Below are 18,148 nucleotides of genomic sequence, written 5' to 3' on the forward strand. Positions count from 1 at the left end.
AATACTACTACTGTTGCAATATTCTTTGGGACTATGTAATATACACGATATACTTAAGGTTTTGCCTGCCCTAAAGGTAAGCAAAGAGTCATCATTAGTGTTGCGCGATGCCCTCAATGAGAGAGAGAGAGAGAGAGAGAGAGAGAAGCAAAAGGGAGTCCCTTCAGAAATGGTGTCCATGGATTTGCTTCTGTAGTCTCACAGCCTCCTGTTCAATCAATTTGGCTACCCGAGCTCCAGATCCAAGTCTTTGATATGATCAGGAAGCTTTCAACACCTTTGGAGCTCTTCTTGCCCTCAGTAACCTCTCAAATTCCAGTTCAGGTACCTGGGTCCTTTGAGTCAGTCTCTCGTAGCCAGCAACCTGTGTAGGTCCTTTGACCGCAAGTCGCCCGCGGTCTGAGAAACATTACCTCATCTTCTGTCTGCGTAGCCTTAAACTGGATGGTATTAACATCAACGTCTCTGATTTCCATTTAACTGTTATTTCGCAACACCCCCCCCCCCCCCCTGACAACCTTAATGTTTGCTTCTCTCTCCTTTCCTTTTCCTTCTGTCTCCTATCACAGAGCCAAAATCAGTTCTCACCTTTCCTCATCATATCCAATGAATACCTTTTGTTTATTGATCTGGACTCTTCCCCCTCTCTTTCTTCTACCTTTGTCTTTATTGAGATGCCTGCCTGCTTTTTGCTTGTAGCGTGAAGGGCTCAGGCCAGAAACTTTTGGCCTATGGACGCTGTAAGACTGGCCGATTCCTTCAGCGTTTACTGTGTTTTTACTTCACTCACAGCATCTGCAGATTTCAATGTTTCACTCTGCTTGAATAAAGGATGTTTTATTGTTTGAAATTATTTGGTCTAAGAAGCATACTTTGAAAGAATTCAACAGTAGCTACAGTAAATTAAAATGAAAATCCATTACATTGCAAAATTAAGAACTCTTAAGCTAGTTTCATTTGGTTATTTTTCTGGTCCTTGTAGCTGAGTTCTATCTGATACAGTGATTTAACCATGCAGTATGGTAAAAGGTCCTTCTGGACCATGAGACCATGCAAACCTCCTCCCCCCCCCCCCCATACACCAATTAACCTACAATCCCAGTACAGTTTTGTAATACACCAATCTTAATTTCAGTCAGAATTTCTTGGATAAATCCATTACTGCTTAGTGCAGGGATGGCTTAAAGCCTTAACTTACTGGGCATTTGACTACGGTTTCCTGAATGAGCCTTTTATTTTAAATTCATTGTTTTAACAGAGGACTGAAAAACTGCAGGAAGCAATTGACCAGCTATACCTGGAATATGCCAAAAGAGCTGCACCTTTCAACAACTGGATGGAGGGGGCAATGGAAGACCTGCAGGATATGTTCATTGTCCATACTACTGAGGAGATTCAGGTGCACTTTGAGAGCGACCGACTAAATAGTGCGACATTGGATTGGAGGGACTTGTGTTCTTACCGGTTTGCTGTTTCTCATTACTGCAGGGTCTCATTGCAGCACACAAACAATTCAAAGCCACCTTGCCAGATGCCGATAAAGAGAGAGAAGCAATTCTGGGCATCGACAATGAAATGTTGAAAATTGCCCAATCTTATGATATTAAACTCTCTGGTGTAAATCCATACACATCCATTACCTCACAGAGCATTAACGATAAATGGAATAAGGTGAGAGGAATCTATCTAAAATTAATGTGCAGCTGTTGTCAGACTCTTGGAGTGAACCTTGGTGTTTTTGCCCTGTTCTAACTGTTCTCTGTTACACTGTAATTCGGTACAGTCTATCATGCGACGGTTGGCTAGCTGGACTTTCTCACTATCTCTGCATAGGACAATAACTGAACTGTAGAGTGCTATTCATATTGAGATATAGCTATTTATATGAAGAAATAGTTGAGTATGATTCCACACCTAATTGTTTTGTGTAGTAAATGTTAATATGTGGGGAAGCTGGATGTAGCAGGCAGAGATAACGGTGGATCCAGCTGAAAATAAAACTAGTTGATAAGAAAAGTTGGGTTCGACTATTAAAGTGTGCCTCCAGTTTTTGGAGCTGGTAACTGGCTTTCCAAACTAACATCAGAGATCATGGGTGTTACCTAAAATATGATGAGGGATATGTACATTCAGTCCACTGAGTCTGTGCTCAATCACAGAGCCATCCCATTCCCCATTAATTTTGGTACCTTATTCTCATGGGTTTCCCCCGACTCAAAATACACCATTGGCAGTTTATAGTGGTCAATTAGGAACATAGGAAGTAGGAAGAGGAGAAGGCCAAAAATGGCCCATCGAGCCTGCTCTGCCATTCAATACGATCATGGATGATCTAATTTATGACCTAATTCCATCTATCTGCCTTCTCCCCATATCCCCTAATTTCTCTATCATGTACAAATTTATCTAACCGAATTTTAAATATGTTTAATGAAGCAGCCTCAACCACTTCCCCGGTTAGAGAATTCCAAACATTCACTACTCTCTGGGGAAAAAATGTTTTTCCTCATCTCTGTCCTAAATCTACTCCCCCGAATCTTGAGACTGTGTCCTCTCGTTTTAGTTTCCCCGGCCAGCTCAAAAAACCTTCCTACATCTATCCTATCCATACCCTTCATAATCCTATATGTTTCTATAAGATCTCCTCTCATTCTTCTGAACTCAAGCGAATACAATCCTAGACGATTTAATCTTTCATCATAAGTCAACCCCTTCATCCCAGGGATCAACCTAATAAACCTCAAAAGCCAGTATATCCTTCCTCATATATGGAGACCAGAACTGGACACAGTACTCCAGGTGCGGTCTCACCAGTACCTTATACAGTTGCAACATTACCTCCCTACTCCTGAATTCAATTCCTCTAGCAATGAAGGCCAACATTCCATTTGCCTTCTTAATAACCTGCTCCACCTGCAACCTAACTTTTTGCGATTCATGCACAAGCCCTCCCAAGTCCCTCTGCACAACAGCATGCTGTAGTTTTTCACCCTTTAAGTAATATTCAGCTCTTTTAATTTTCTTGCCAAAGTGGATCACCTCACACTTACTTACATTGTACTCCATCTGCCAGACCTTTGCCCACTCATCCAGCTTAACTCTATCCCCCTGCAGACTCTCCACATCCTCATTACAATTTGCTCTTCCACTCAATTTGGTGTCATCCGCAAACTTGGCTACACCACATTTTGTCCCCTCCCCCAAGTCCTCAATGTAAATGATGAACAGTTGTGGGCCTAACACTGACCCCTCTGGCACCCCACTTACCACTCTCTGCCAACCTGAAAAACTCCCATTTATCCCGACTCTCTGCCTCCTGCCAGACAACCAATTTTCAATCCAAGCCAATAGACTTCCCCGGACTCCACTTTCCTATAACTTGCTGAGAAGTCTCTTGTGTGGCACTTTATCAAACGCTTTCTGGAAATCCAAATACACAACATCAACCTGTTCCCCTCTATCCACCGCACTATTTCACCTTTCAGGATGCAAGAGGAAATCGAGCATCAGAAGATGTCTTTGAGAATGCTTGCACCCCGCAGGCTGGGATTGAACCCAGATCGCAACTGATGTCGGGCCCCAGCTGTGCCACTGCCATCTCATACCTGCCCATTAACTCTCCCAGATTTTTGACATGCGTCTGCATTCTGGGTGGTTTACAAAATCAATTAACTTGGCAAGCCACACATGTTTGGAAGTCAGACACCTTGGAGTACCTGGAGGAAAGCCATGTGGTCCACACAAGCCTCTCTGGTGATCAGGACTGAATATTGTACATGGAGCTGGAGGGCAGTTCTACCTCATGTCTCTGTGCTGTAAAAATGAATTATAAACTTGGGATGTGGGTGTATTTATAATGAAGTGGCTCAGTTTACTGATGTTGCTATATTCGGAACTGAAAAGATGTCACCCTGGACACTATTTGTGCCACGAAAAGCAGCTGCAATGGAATAGAAATAGACCCAGGAATGAAGGTTTGAGAGTGAAACTGAAAAACAAGAATATCATAGTGTTGAACATAAATTGGGATTATGAAAATTTACAGCTGTGTATGTGTTTATAGGTTCAGCAGTTGGTGCCAGCACGAGACCAGGCCTTGCAAACAGAATATAACAAGCAACAATCCAATGAAAACCTCCGTGAGCAGTTTGCAAATAAGGCCAATGTTGTTGGTCCCTGGATTCAAACGAAGATGCAGGTTGGCAAATTATTTCCACAAACAAAACTGGTTTTGATGATATTTTCTGCTACTTCAAAAAAAATTGTTTTACTTCCAGACTAGTCATTAAATTCCACTGCAATTAACAACAAATGTCTTGCAGTTTTCCTGCAATTTGACACCATTACTAATAAAAATTCTTCTGGTCTTCCTTTCACTTTTAGCCTAATATCTCAAATTTCAATTTAAGACCAGTGACTCATGGAGTATGTAGTCTGGTGATTATGGGATTGAACTAACATTCCTGGAGCTTGAGTTCAAATCCCTTTGTGACATGCTGTGAATTTTAATTTGACATATCTTGTTGTTGATCAGACGCAGAAAAAAATAATTGTAAGGGAAGTTTTCACAATGTGAGGAAAGGATGTTGTCACCTGTATCTCGTCAGCATGGAGCTCCCTTCACAAACTATTTTCAGTACTAAAATAAACCAAACAAGTCCCCCTATTGTGCATTTCAAACATGGTAAATTCAGTGTCTATCCTTCCCCAAATATACAGAGCATTAGGCTTGGATTTTATAGAACTGTAATGAAAAGATGCTTGTGATATCACTGAATCTTGTTTCTTTTCCACTGAGAATTTAAATATTTTTGGTGTCTTCTGATGTCTTGTCTAATTGAGGTCTTTCCGTTCGGGGAACTCCATGGCTTTCCTGACCATCCGCACTTTAATAGGGTTATTAACTTTATGGGGGGGAGTCTTTATTTATCCCTTAAACATTGCTGGAGAAACTCAGCTGGTTAAATAGTGTACTTTATGTAGCAAAGATAAAGATACATAACCAACGTTCTGGGCTTGAGCCCTTCCTCAAGGTATGAGCAAAATGTAGGCGGCGTGGAAGGCAGGAGGAGGAGCACGGACCCAAAAGCAGGAAGTAATAGGTGGATAAGGGAGGGAGGGCCCACCAGCAAATGGGGAGGAGGGGATGGCTTTGAATGGAGAGGGCTGGAGGAAAGAAGACAAAGGGGAGGGAGAATGGAGAGTGGACTAGTAGAAACCAGAGAAGTCGATGCTAATGCCACCTGGTTGGAATTTGTCCAGATGGAAATTCAAGTGTTGTATCTCCAATTTATGGGTGGTCTTGGTTGGATAGTACATGAGGCCATGGACAGATTTGTGAGCATAAGAATGGGACGCAGAATTGAAGATTCCTGTCACTGGACAGAGCGAAGGTGCTCAGCGAAGTCGCGTGAGTGCTAATACCATTGAGAGCGTTACGACAGTTGCTTTTAATCAGCAATTGTTTAATTTAAGCGAGGATGTTGTGCATATTGAGGCTCGACTAAACTGCCAGTGTTAGTGTCGTCGAAGGGCTCAGGCCTGAAACATGTTCTGTATCTTTGCCTCCTGTAGATGCTGTGGACTCTGCTGAGTTTTTCCAGCACTTTTGCGCACTATCTGCCGATATTAGTTACAATCCCCTCCACCACCTCCCCTCCCCATTACAGATTAATTTTCTTTTGAGGGAATGAGATGCCCATTTGAAATTTAAAAGCCAACTGGTACAGATGGAGATACCTGAAATTAAATGTTGGAACATTGGTTGGAGAACCATCGTGCAGGATGAGCAATGGTAGATGTTGGTGTTTCGAGTCAATGGTCTGTCATCAGAGGTGCTACCCAATTTGTAGTGTTAATAATGGCGTAATTGCCCAAACAGGATTTGTAATCAATTATAGAAGATATGGGTGGGGGGAGCGGGGGGGGTGGTGTTTGGTGATGTTGGTGAGGAGGGAAGGTCAGGAAGAAAGGTGATGCCATGAATGGTCATCGTACAACTTCAATAAAGATAGGAAATAAGATTGCTAACATGGCTGTTAGTCCAAGACCCCTGACCTTTCTCCATACTTCAAACTTGGAGGAATTCTAAAAGTAGCATTACTTGGAGTTAAGATTTTGGTCCACTGTTGCACGCACGCACGCACGCACTCTATCCCACGCACGCACGCACTCTATCCCACACACGCACGCACGCACTCTATCCCACACACGCACGCACGCACTCTATCCCACGCACGCACGCACTCTATCCCACACACGCACGCACGCACTCTATCCCACACACGCACGCACGCACTCTATCCCACGCACGCACGCACTCTATCCCACACACGCACGCACACACTCTATCCCACACACGCACGCACACACTCTATCCCACACACGCACGCACACACTCTATCCCACACACGCACGCACACACTCTATCCCACACACGCACGCACACACTCTATCCCACGCACGCACACACTCTATCCCACACACGCACGCACACACTCTATCCCACACGCACGCACACACTCTATCCCACACACGCACGCACACACTCTATCCCACACACGCACGCACACACTCTATCCCACACACGCACGCACACACTCTATCCCACACACGCACGCACACACTCTATCCCACACACGCACGCACACACTCTATCCCACACACGCACGCACACACTCTATCCCACACACGCACGCACACACTCTATCCCACACACGCACGCACACACTCTATCCCACACACGCACGCACACACTCTATCCCACACACGCACGCACACACTCTATCCCACACACGCACGCACACACTCTATCCCACACACGCACGCACACACTCTATCCCACACACGCACGCACACACTCTATCCCACACACGCACGCACACACTCTATCCCACACACGCACGCACACACTCTATCCCACACACGCACGCACACACTCTATCCCACACACGCACGCACACACTCTATCCCACACACGCACGCACACACTCTATCCCACACACGCACGCACACACTCTATCCCACACACGCACGCACACACTCTATCCCACACACGCACGCACACACTCTATCCCACACACGCACGCACACACTCTATCCCACACACGCACGCACACACTCTCTCTATCTCACACGCACACACACACACACACACACACACACACACACACACACACACACACACACACACACACACACACACACACTTGTCTAGATCAGAGCTTTAATTCAACATGCTGTATCTGCCTACGTTTATAACAGAAGCAAGTTGAACTAAAAATGCAACAACTTGTTATCTGGGAAATATTCGACATTGCAATCAGAGAATGGTGTAGTTCAGGGCCATCCGAATATGCACCTAACTGTGGAGAAAGGATAACTCAACACAACCAGTGGGTCAAGCAGCACTGGTTGGAGGTGAAGAATATCTACATTTTGGGCCAAACCCCTTCATCAAGACTGATTAAATACAATAGGGAATCCAGGGTAAAAAGGACAGGGTGGAAAACGGCTAACTGAATTTACTGTTGATTTTATATTAGGAGATTGGGCGGATTTCCATTGAAATGCATGGTACACTAGAGGACCAGCTAAATCAACTGAAGCAGTACGAAAATAGTATCATCAACTATAAACCCAATATTGACAGATTGGAACAGGACCATCAACTCATCCAGGAGGCACTCATCTTTGACAACAAGCATACCAACTACACCATGGAGGTAATAATTGCTCCATTTGCAAGTTAATTCACCTTTTATTGAAAAGTAATCTTAATAAGCCTACTGTATGGGGCACTGAATCTTTGAAGCCTAGATGGTAGCTTTACTTGTTACTCCGCATGAAATGATTTTGATTTATCATACAAATACCAAAGCAGCATTTCTTGAAAGAAAAAAACCTGCTGACCTGCCTTTCCTTAACTGGATTCTCCTTTACAAAAACAATTGATCTTGATTTTCCAATTAGCTGAATAAATCGTGATTATGGACTAAAGATTTGAAGATTTTGGACTAAATTTAAATGGCATTTCCTTTAGTTTACACTGATGCCACTTTACAACAGCAATATATATTGAAGTCATTGATTAGCTATACGCAACCCGACTAAATGATTAGAAACATTATTATAACAGCCAGAAGTGAGCATCGTTTGTCATCTATATCAATGAACTGGATGATAATGTGGTAAATTGGATCAGCCAGTTTGCAGATGACACTAAGATTGGAGGGTTTGTGGGCAATGAAGGTGATTTTCAAAGTTTGTAGAGGGATATGGATAAGCTAGAAAAATGGCCAATGGAATTTAATACAGACAAGTGTGAAGTGTTGCATTTTGGAAGGACAAACCAAGAAAGGACGTATGCGGTAAGGCAGTGAGGAGTGCAGTAGAACGGAGGGATTTGGGAATGCAGATAACAATTCCCTGAAAGGGGCATCACAAATAGATGAGTGGTAGAGAGAAATTCTGTCATATTGGCCTTCATAAATCAAAGTATTGAGTACAGGAGTTGGGATGTTATGGTAAAGTTGTATAAGGCATTGGTGAGGCCAAATTTGGAGTATTGTGTGCAGTTTTGGTCACCGAACTATAGGACAGGTATCAATAAGATAGAAAGAGTACAGAGAAGATTTATTAGGATGTTGCCCGGACTTGAACTGAATAACAAGGAAAGGTTAAATAGGTTAGGACTTTATTCCCTGGAATGTAGAAGAATGAGGGGGGATTTGATGGAGGTATTTAAAATTATGGGGAGGGGGGGAAGACAGAGTAAATGCAGAGAGGTTTTTTCCACTGAGGGCAGGTGAGATACATACCAGAGGACATAGGTCATTGAGTGAAAGGGGACAAGTTTAGGGGGAACTTCTTCACAGAGTGTTGGGAGTGTGAAATGTGCTGCCAGTTGAAGTGGTGAATGCGGCAAATAACAGTCAAGAAGAATTTGGACAGGTACATGGATGGAAGATATGGAGGGCTATGGACTGGGTGCAGGTCAGTAGGACTAAGCAAAAAAATGTTTGGCACAGACTAGAAGGGCTGAAGGGGCCTGTGTGCTGTAGTCTTCTATGGTTCTAATGTTTGAGACAGCATTCTTCTACTTTTCATCTTACTGGTCGTGTGTTCCCAACCCTACCCCATGTAATGCTAATTTTCTTAAATCTCGGTTGAAACTTTATCCATTATTTGATCCAAACCATCATTTTGAACTCTTGCATTACATCTTCTTTTGCCTTGTGGTCTGAGGAACACGAGTGTCTCTCGGCATTCCACATTACTCCATCCTGCTATCTAGCCTTGCATATCCTCTTAAAAAGTATTTGTGCTTTTCAAAGCATGAGGGCTCAAAAGAGATTACCTTTATCCATGTGAATTGAAGGTAGTTGAACTGAGGTTTGACCTTTCTTCCCAACTTCTGTAATTAAAGTTTGTAAAAAAGAAATCTTGCACCCAGTCATTTTAATATTTAAATATTTGAAACCCTTGAGTTTGTACCAGTTTGAGAATTGACGTTTTGATCATAGTTTATAAACTAGAATGTGGCATTCGCTTGTTAAACTGAAATTTTCAATGAAAATCTGGGTTCCTCCCCATAATTTTAAATACCTCCATCAAATCCCCCCTCATTCTTCTACGTTCCAGGGAATAAAGTCCTAACCTATTAAATTTTCAAATGTTAAATTTAATTTTTTTAATTTTTAAATCTAGACACACAACAGGCCATTTTGGCCCACAAGTTTGTGCTGTCCCATTTACACCCAATTAACTTTTGACTTGAAGCACTTGCCTGAAAGGTATCTGCTGCATTGTTACTTGGGCAGCAGATTATATATAACCTTGTGCCAAGAATTGCACTCATTTTCAGTGCAGTAAAGGCACATAGGGGTTTAATCTAGAAGGCTGTAAATTAAAATTTTATTTACTGCACAATAGAAGCAGATTCTGGCCATTTAAACCCGTGCTACCTAATTATACCCAAATTAATCTACAACCTTGTATGTTTTGGAGGATGTGAGGAAACCAGAGCACCTGGGGAAAGCCCACGCAGACAGTGGTAGATTCAAACCCGGGGTGCCGGCAGCGTTGTGCTTAACTATGCTGCCCAACGTAAAAACTCCGCACGTACAACACCAGATTCGAACCTGCTGTAATAAAGTCGCACGAGCTGAGCCACCCCAAATTGAACGCTAAGTGAGCATAATCTTCGCATCCAGTTAAGGAACTTGTTTCACACAAATTCAGTTCAAAGCCTTTGCAGGGGTTCAGTAGGCCAAACTATTCTGATTTGAAATGGTTTTTTTGTATGCTTCCTGCCAAAATGTCAATATATTAATGCCTTAAACTTCATTTTAATGCAAAAAGCACATCAGAGTTGGCTGGGAACAATTGCTGACAACGATCGCCAGAACGATCAATGAAGTAGAAAACCAAATCCTCACCCGTGATGCAAAAGGCATCAGCCAGGACCAGCTCAATGAGTTTCGATCATCATTTAATCACTTTGACAAGGTACGTTTTGTAACTGTGACTGTGCTTGCCTCAATAAATGCAAGGTTATTTCCTTATCTCATTGGGTGCCGACCTGATTGTGGCGAGCAAGGCAGCCAGCTTCCTCGATACTTTACCCTATAGATGTAGCTACTTTTCCTTGCTTAAGTTGTAGGAACTCAGGCAATGTTGAGGACTAATTATTTGGTCAGTATGTGTCGTTGTACTAATATCCATTAATGGAACCCAGATTTTGGCATGGGTTCGAGGTGTAAAGGGATCTGTAAACGTCATTGCATCGTCACCCCCGCCCCCCCCCCCCCACCCAATGATGGTTTTGCATGAAGAATTCCAAATCAAGGAGCATAGTTGTAGAATAAGAAACCCATTTGATAAGGTGGCAAGAGTTTCAGCCATTGTGAATCTTCAGTATTAGAGATTTTAGGCTGCCACAGGATGTGTTTTGGAGATGGGTAGGAAAGGAATGGAGGCCAAGAAGCAGTGATTGTGCTGAGTTGTAGAATTGGGGTGGGTGTGGATGCTCATATGTAAATTGGTTGGAAGAATAGTTGCCAGTTAATATCTTGTAAAGATAAAAGGATGAAAGAGTTTACATGGGCCCCATCCATTGCTTGAAAGGATTTTCCTGCAATGGTTGTTTTGCATCAGTTAGCCAAATGTAGCTGACTCATGGAATTGTGGAAGAATTTATATTGATGAATATGGTGCTTGTAATCTGCCAAACACCAGTTACATTGGTTTGTGCTTGAAGGGAGTGGCTGTCCAGCAGCTTTTTGTGTGTAGGGTTATTTGTGCTGAGTCTGCCTGGCTGCTTAGCAAGAATTTCGCAGCCATGTCTTCAATGCAGGCAGGTAAAACTGTGGTCGTTTTGCAATGTTTTGAATGTCTCCATAGTACTTTTTTGGGATCTTATTTAGTACAATGGTGCATTATTGGCGAGGTGGGCGTAGATAGAATTCATGCTTTTGAATGGAGAAAATAAAATTCCAAAGTATGGGTGTTTAATATTTTGGGGGTTGTGTGTAGGGGTAAGAGGTTCTTTATAGATCCAATATAGTCATTCTGGATGAATTTGGAATATGCGGCTTGGTGAGCACTTCAAAAGAACATTTTTCATCTTGTGGTTTATGAACCGGAAAACCTTTTAGACAGTTCACATCTTGTATACTTGGTAAGTTAAAGCAAGGCACCCTTCCTGCTGTATAGCAAAACTTGGCCCAGTGTTCGGTTGGTCACGAATCCAGATGGTTTAGCATGCATCAGACTCATTTTAATTCTGTTCTTTGCAGTTTGATAAAATCATTCCTGTATTATGAGGAGCGTGGGTCAGGAAACTATGTAGGTTTATGGCCTGAAGTAGGGTCTGGAGTGTGGACTGCACTTGCTGCTGGAGTTTGGGTTGGGAATATAGGGATTTGTGAAAGTTTGTAGTTTACAGTTGGCACCGACCAGTCAGTGTCAGGTGTGTGGGTTGGGTGAATGGAAACTTGCAAGCCGAAACTTGCCTGGTTCTGTTTCCTGTGCTCCCTTTGAACTTGCCAGGGCATAGCTTCTTGCTACCTTTGAACTCACTAGGTTTACTGATAAATCTATGACAGTTTGTGACCATTTATAACAATTTTGTCAGCAGTGGGCAAGCGACAATCAACAGTTCAAAAAAATTTGCTCGCCTGGGAGCTCAGTTTTCAGTTTCACTGTACTTGAGTGGCAGACATTGTGGAAAGAGTTTAGAAGCGCTGCTTAATTGGGCAAATCCAGCATTTTGTTTGTCTGCTTTGCGCAAAGCAGAAAAGGGAAATGGAAAGTACAATTCCACACAGTCATTACATGAACATTACAGCTCATCGGGTGCCAGTTATTTGTGTTAATAAGAGAAATCTCTTGCATGGTTAACACTTTAAAAAGTGCATGCAGAACATCTGAGTGCTCTTTGTATCACAGCTAAATTATCTTTAAGCAACATTATTAAAATCGCAGACATTCAGCATCTGACATTTATAATTTTTTTCACATTTCTTTAATCGAGAGAATATATTAACTTGAATTGCACAATTTTCTCTATTTCCCTTACCCACTCCTAACCTTTAGGGACTTATAACACCTGCGTGATCTCTTTACTGTGTAAATTGAATAATTGTTGAACTCCTTCCAATATGTGCATTGCAGTTGATTTTGCCTGTTTTTTTTATTTGTGCTATTGAATTCTGAAATTATGTTTCACTTTGTGCCAGAATTTGCCCGAGTATTGCTTTTATGCATTTATGACATTAACATGTCTTGACAAGCATGTATATTGCTCATTGGCCTGATCATCTGTCTCCTGTGATGGATTTCCTGCTGTTAAAGTGTCAATCTATATCAGGATTTTATTTTTGCTGTTGAAAAGTTACTGAACAGCTTTATTCTTTAAGGAGAAAAATTATAAGACTGCACTGTGCTGTAAGATGATCCAGTTTGGGCTCAGCACACATGGGAATGCACTTCATCAGTTTCAAGTCACTAGAAAACATCTTTGGATATCGGCATTATATTTTGTTTGGGGATCCCTGTTGTTGAGATTCCAACTCGGGATTTTTATTCTAACTTTCCACTCCATTCCCATTCAGGTATGGAGCTAAAACACCAATGTAGTTGATAGGAAACAGGGAAGTCTGCAAATGATGTGATTGTAGTTAATATATGAAAGTGCTGGAGAAATCCAACAGGCCCTGCGGCCTCCACATGAGTTTCACTTTTACACAGAGATCCCACTTAATTGGCGTGTTTAAAGTCAGGTTGGATCGTTCAAATTGAACCAAGAAAAGCTGGGTCGAAACAAATTAGCTCTGATACTACCTACCTTAGTGGGTAATACGTGGGATGAAAATGACGACCCCCCCCCCCCCACATTCTGTGTTCGTTGCGTTCACACAGGTAAGTGAAGTGATTAATTCCCATCTTTTAATGGCTGTGTAAAAGGGGTAAAAGATGGGCGACTTTTGTTTTGGGCCTGTGCCCTTCATGAAGGTTTGATGAAATATCTTAAAGGGCTTAGGCCTGAAATTTTGGTTCTGTATCTTTAGCCCCTTTCACACTTGCAAGTGAATTAAACACCAATTGGCCTTTAAAGTGGAAAGTGTGAAAGCAAAATCAGCTCAACGCCGGTGTCAGATGATGTCATGTCATGCCAGGGATTGACAGCTTCGACTCCAGTACAATCCCTGGCATCTGCGGCAGAGAAATCCCTCCATGAATGCTCTATGTATCAGCCATGCATACAGCCCTTTCTGGGAGGGCAGTTCCACCATCGCTTTTTCCCCACGGGTATTTATAAATTGTATGCTATAGCGCTACCAACTTTCTCGTTGCTTAAATTGTACGGGATAGTGCTACCAACTTTCCCACACTGTTTAAATTGTGTGCGATAGCACTGCAAACTTTCCCACCCTGTTTAAAAATTGTCCGGTATTACTATTTATCGTTTGCACTTTCCCACAATTCCTTATAAAGGTGATATAGGTCGCCACAACAACAGGAGCTGAAGGGCTCATACTGTGCCGTTTCATAAAGCTTAATTATGTTATAATTATGCTTTATTCATTTTGTTCAAATATAAGATCATAATACATAGATCAGGACTTGGGGCAGGTCCACCAGCACTCGATAGGTCATGATGCCACCAGTATAAGGTAGAACATTCCTAACCCCCAGGGATGGCTCTTTGCAAGTGTGAAAGTGTTCACTGCCCCAGTTAGGAGTGATCAAGTGTGAAAAGCCCCCATTCCTATCCCAGAATACCGAATAGCCAATTTAGTGGGATGCAAGTGTGAAAGGGGCTTTTGTCTTCGATGGATGGTGCAAGGCCTGGTGTGTTTCTCCAGAGCTTTTCAGTCTAGTTGATGGTGGTTCAAAACATACTACAAGTGAAGAATTTTATTTAAATTTCTATGTAACTGGATATATGATCTCTCTAGTGCACTGGTAATTTAATTAAATAAGATAACTGAGAATTGTTCCGTTGAACAGTAAAATATTTTAATATGTTAACTATTATTTATTTTTAAATTTAATTTGGATATACAGCACAGTAACAGGGCCTTTCAGCCCACAAGACTGTGCTGCCCAATTACACTCAATTGACCTACAACCCCAGTACGTTTTGAATGGTGGGAGGAAACTGGAGCCCCTGGGGGAAACCCATGCAGACACTGGGAGAATGTGCAAACTCCTTACAGACAGTGCAGGGTTTGAATCTGCGTCACTGGCGCTGTAACAGCGTTGAACTAACCATTACACTAACTGTGTCACCCCTCCCTATAACATGCCTTTCTGTTCAATTCAAGCTTTTAATACAATGCATTTTCACAAAATAGTCCCATGTTTTGTGCCGTGTGGAGTGGAGGAGAGAAACTGAATGTTCTTGTACAGTGTTTCAGCTGATCTTTATTTTTCATGTATATGCAATGCTGTTGCATCTATAATGTCCTGCTTCTGTTCTCCAAAGCTCGCATTTGGAAACTTTGTAGTAGTATTACTTCAGTGCGTCAAAGTACATACCATGAAATAAAAAAGAGCGGTTTACTGAAGAGAACAGCCCGACCGAAATTCCTTTCATTTTTCCCCACCTCCTGCTTTCTTCCTAGAACTGATTTTATTGAGAGCCAATGACCTTCTGGTTTCATAAGCATGTACATTTTCTGTTTTGTATGTCTGACACCTGGGTTATGGAAGCCATTCTGTCTAGCCCCAGCAAGAAGGTCTTTTTAATAGGGTTCTTTTGTTTGACGTGAAGGTTTGAAAAATGTCTTTCACAATTGTATCCTTATAGCGTGTGACCTTCTATGAATCAGAAAGCAAAATACGAAGTTTTAAGATAAAGATATGTTGCCTTCTTATAAAATGGTCCTGCTTGACTGAACCTTTAGGCATTTGGGCACGTTTCACAATGTAGTCAGAGCTGAGCTATGTGGTTTGGTAATCATTAACAAATGTGGATGTGTTTACACATCCCTGACTCTGTTACAAACGGTGTATCTTAACTATTCATGCTCTGACTAATTTGACTTTGGTGGCTACACCACAATTAGAATTATGGGAAAATACTTTTAATCAACGACTGAAATGGTTTTATTTGTAACGATTCTAGAGGAAATGAGCTGATCAAAATTTTGGAGGGAAAACCTAATCAATTTACTTTAGGAATGCCCCTGCAGGGGAAGTATTAAGTTGGTTGGGTATAATTTGCAGGCTGGAGGGTTTGGCCTGATTTTGGTTTTTGAAGAGGGGACAAAGGGAAAAAGAGGATGGTGTTTTTATTAAAAAAATGTTGGCATGGAGATGGTTTGAAACAATCGAGATATGGGCAATCAAAGCAAGGCGATGGAGGCATAGTGGGTAGTTGCATTCCATGGTGCTGGATTTTCACCTCTGCCACAGCTTTACAGTCCTTTAATTTTCCCCTCTGCTCTTTATTCCAGAGCAGTAACTAGAATTATTTTTAAAAGGTGCAGTAAATTCCAGATGCCCACTTGTGGTTGGCATACATGGTACAATGTATGAGCAAATCTTCACAGCAGTGAAGAATGATCAAACTCTGGAGGAAAGTAAAAATATATGGCATAGAGTGGTACAATTTTGTAGATTGTACTTGGCTCAGAGGGAATTAAACAGGAAAGTCACACTAATCATAGTGCAATACCCAAGGGTTGGAGAAACTCAGCAGGTTATGCCAGATCAATGGGAAGTAAAGGGTAACCAACATTTTGTGCCTGAGCCCTTCATTGAGATATGAGCAAACTGCAGGCAGGCCCCTGAATGAAAAGGTGGGTGGGGGGGGGTGGGGGAGAAGAGGAGGGAAGAAGGAGCAGGGGGAAGAAGAGGAGGGAAGAAGGAGCAGGGGGAGAAGAGGAGGGAAGAAGGAGCAGGGGAGAAGAGGAGGGAAGAAGGAGCAGGGGAGAAGAGGAGGGAAGAAGGAGCAGGGGAGAAGAGGAGGGAAGAAGGAGCAGGGGGAGAAGAGGAGGGAAGAAGGAGCAGGGGGAGAAGAGGAGGGAAGAAGGAGCAGGGGGAGAAGAGGAGGGAAGAAGGAGCAGGGGGAGAAGAGGAGGGAAGAAGGAGCAGGGGGAGAAGAGGAGGGAAGAAGGAGCAGGGGGAGAAGAGGAAAGAAGGAGCAGGGGAGAAGAGGAGGGAAGGAGCAGGGGGAGAAGAAGAGGGAAGAAGGAGTAGGGGAGAAGAGGAGGGAAGAAGGAGCAGGGGGAGAAGAAGAGGGAAGAAGGAGCAGGGGAGAAGAGGAGGGAAGAAGGAGCAGGGGGAGAAGAAGAGGGAAGAAGGAGCAGGGGGAGAAGAGGAGGGAAGGAGGAGCAGGGGAGAAGAGGAGGGAAGAAGGAGCAGGGGGAGAAGAGGAGGGAAGAAGGAGCAGGGGGAGAAGAGGAGGGAAGAAGGAGCAGGGGGAGAAGAGGAGGGAAGAAGGAGCAGGGGAGAAGAGGAGGGAAGAAGGAGCAGGGGGAGAAGAGGAGGGAAGAAGGAGCAGGGGGAGGAGCACAGGCAAGAGGTTATGGGTAGGAGGGCAAAAGGGTAACCGAGGCTTTGAATGACTATTTTGTCGATCTTCACATGGTGGAGGACATGTCTACCACGCCCAAAAAAAAAAGAATTTATGGATGCTCTGTGAAGTGAAGACCTGGATACAATAAGCTATCACTAAAAAGGAAGCGCTGAGCGAATTTGTGGGCCTTAAGATATGCAAATTCGCTGGTCGTGATGGAGTGCATCCCAGGGTAGGGTGCATCTGTGTATCATTAAAAGAGAAGTACCGAGGTATCTGGAATGAAATGGATACATCAGCATGAATTTAGTAAAGGCAGGTCCTGTTTGACAAACTTACTGATATAATGAGCATAGTAAATGGAGAGCAGATTAATGTTCTTGGATTTCCAGAAGGCATTTGATAAGGTGCCACATAAAAGACAACATAGGGTGGGGGGGGTTTAGGGTGATAGCATGGATAGAGGATTGGTTAATCAATAGAAAGCAGAGAGTTGGGATACATGGGTTTTTCTGGTTGGCCTTCAGTGGTGAGCAGTGTGCTGCAAGGGTCAGCGCTGGGCCTTCATGAAGTCCATTAACGATCTGGAATAGGAGGCAGCGTATAGTTAGAAGTTAGCTGGTGATGCTAAATGGAGTGAAAAAGCAAATTGTGCAGAGATATATATATAGGGAGGTGAAGTGAGTGGGCGGGGGTCTGGCAGATAGAGTACAATGTTGGCAGATATGAGACTCACTTTGGAAGGAATAAGGGAAGATCAGATTATTATTTAAATGGCGAGCCGTTGCAGCACGCTGCAGTGTAGAAGGACTTGGGAGGGCTTGTGCATGAATCACAAAAGGTTGGTTTGCAGTTGGAGCAGGATATTGAAGAACTGTGGCAACTGTACAGGGTATCGATGAGGCTGCATCTGGAGTATTGCATGCAGTTCTGCTCTCTTAAGGAAGGCTTTGGAGGCAGTTCTGAGGGGGATAGGCTCTGAGGGGAGATTGAGTCATCTTGCACTCACTGGAATTCAGAAGAATGAGGGAATCTTATCAAAACGTATAAAAAATTTGAAAGGCATACAGTAGATAAGATTTTCACTGGTTGGAGACTAGAACTAGGGGTCATAGTCTC

At 43.0% G+C, this 18,148-nt stretch overlaps 1 protein-coding gene across 2 annotated transcripts in view; it reads left to right on the plus strand.

Moving 5' to 3' along the window:
- Nucleotides 1-18,148, plus strand: part of LOC138748163 (alpha-actinin-1-like) — a 118,134-nt gene that overhangs the window by 89,102 nt on the left and 10,884 nt on the right. For both annotated transcript variants that reach the window (XM_069907932.1, XM_069907931.1), the window contains exons 14-18: nt 1,259-1,399; nt 1,489-1,671; nt 4,064-4,198; nt 7,545-7,724; nt 10,363-10,509. In XM_069907932.1, coding sequence (XP_069764033.1) covers nt 1,259-1,399; nt 1,489-1,671; nt 4,064-4,198; nt 7,545-7,724; nt 10,363-10,509 — 786 coding nt within the window. The remainder of the gene's footprint in view (nt 1-1,258; nt 1,400-1,488; nt 1,672-4,063; nt 4,199-7,544; nt 7,725-10,362; nt 10,510-18,148) is intronic.

The sequence above is a fragment of the Narcine bancroftii genome, chromosome 13 (genome assembly GCF_036971445.1).
Source record: "Narcine bancroftii isolate sNarBan1 chromosome 13, sNarBan1.hap1, whole genome shotgun sequence".
NCBI lineage: Eukaryota > Metazoa > Chordata > Chondrichthyes > Torpediniformes > Narcinidae > Narcine > Narcine bancroftii.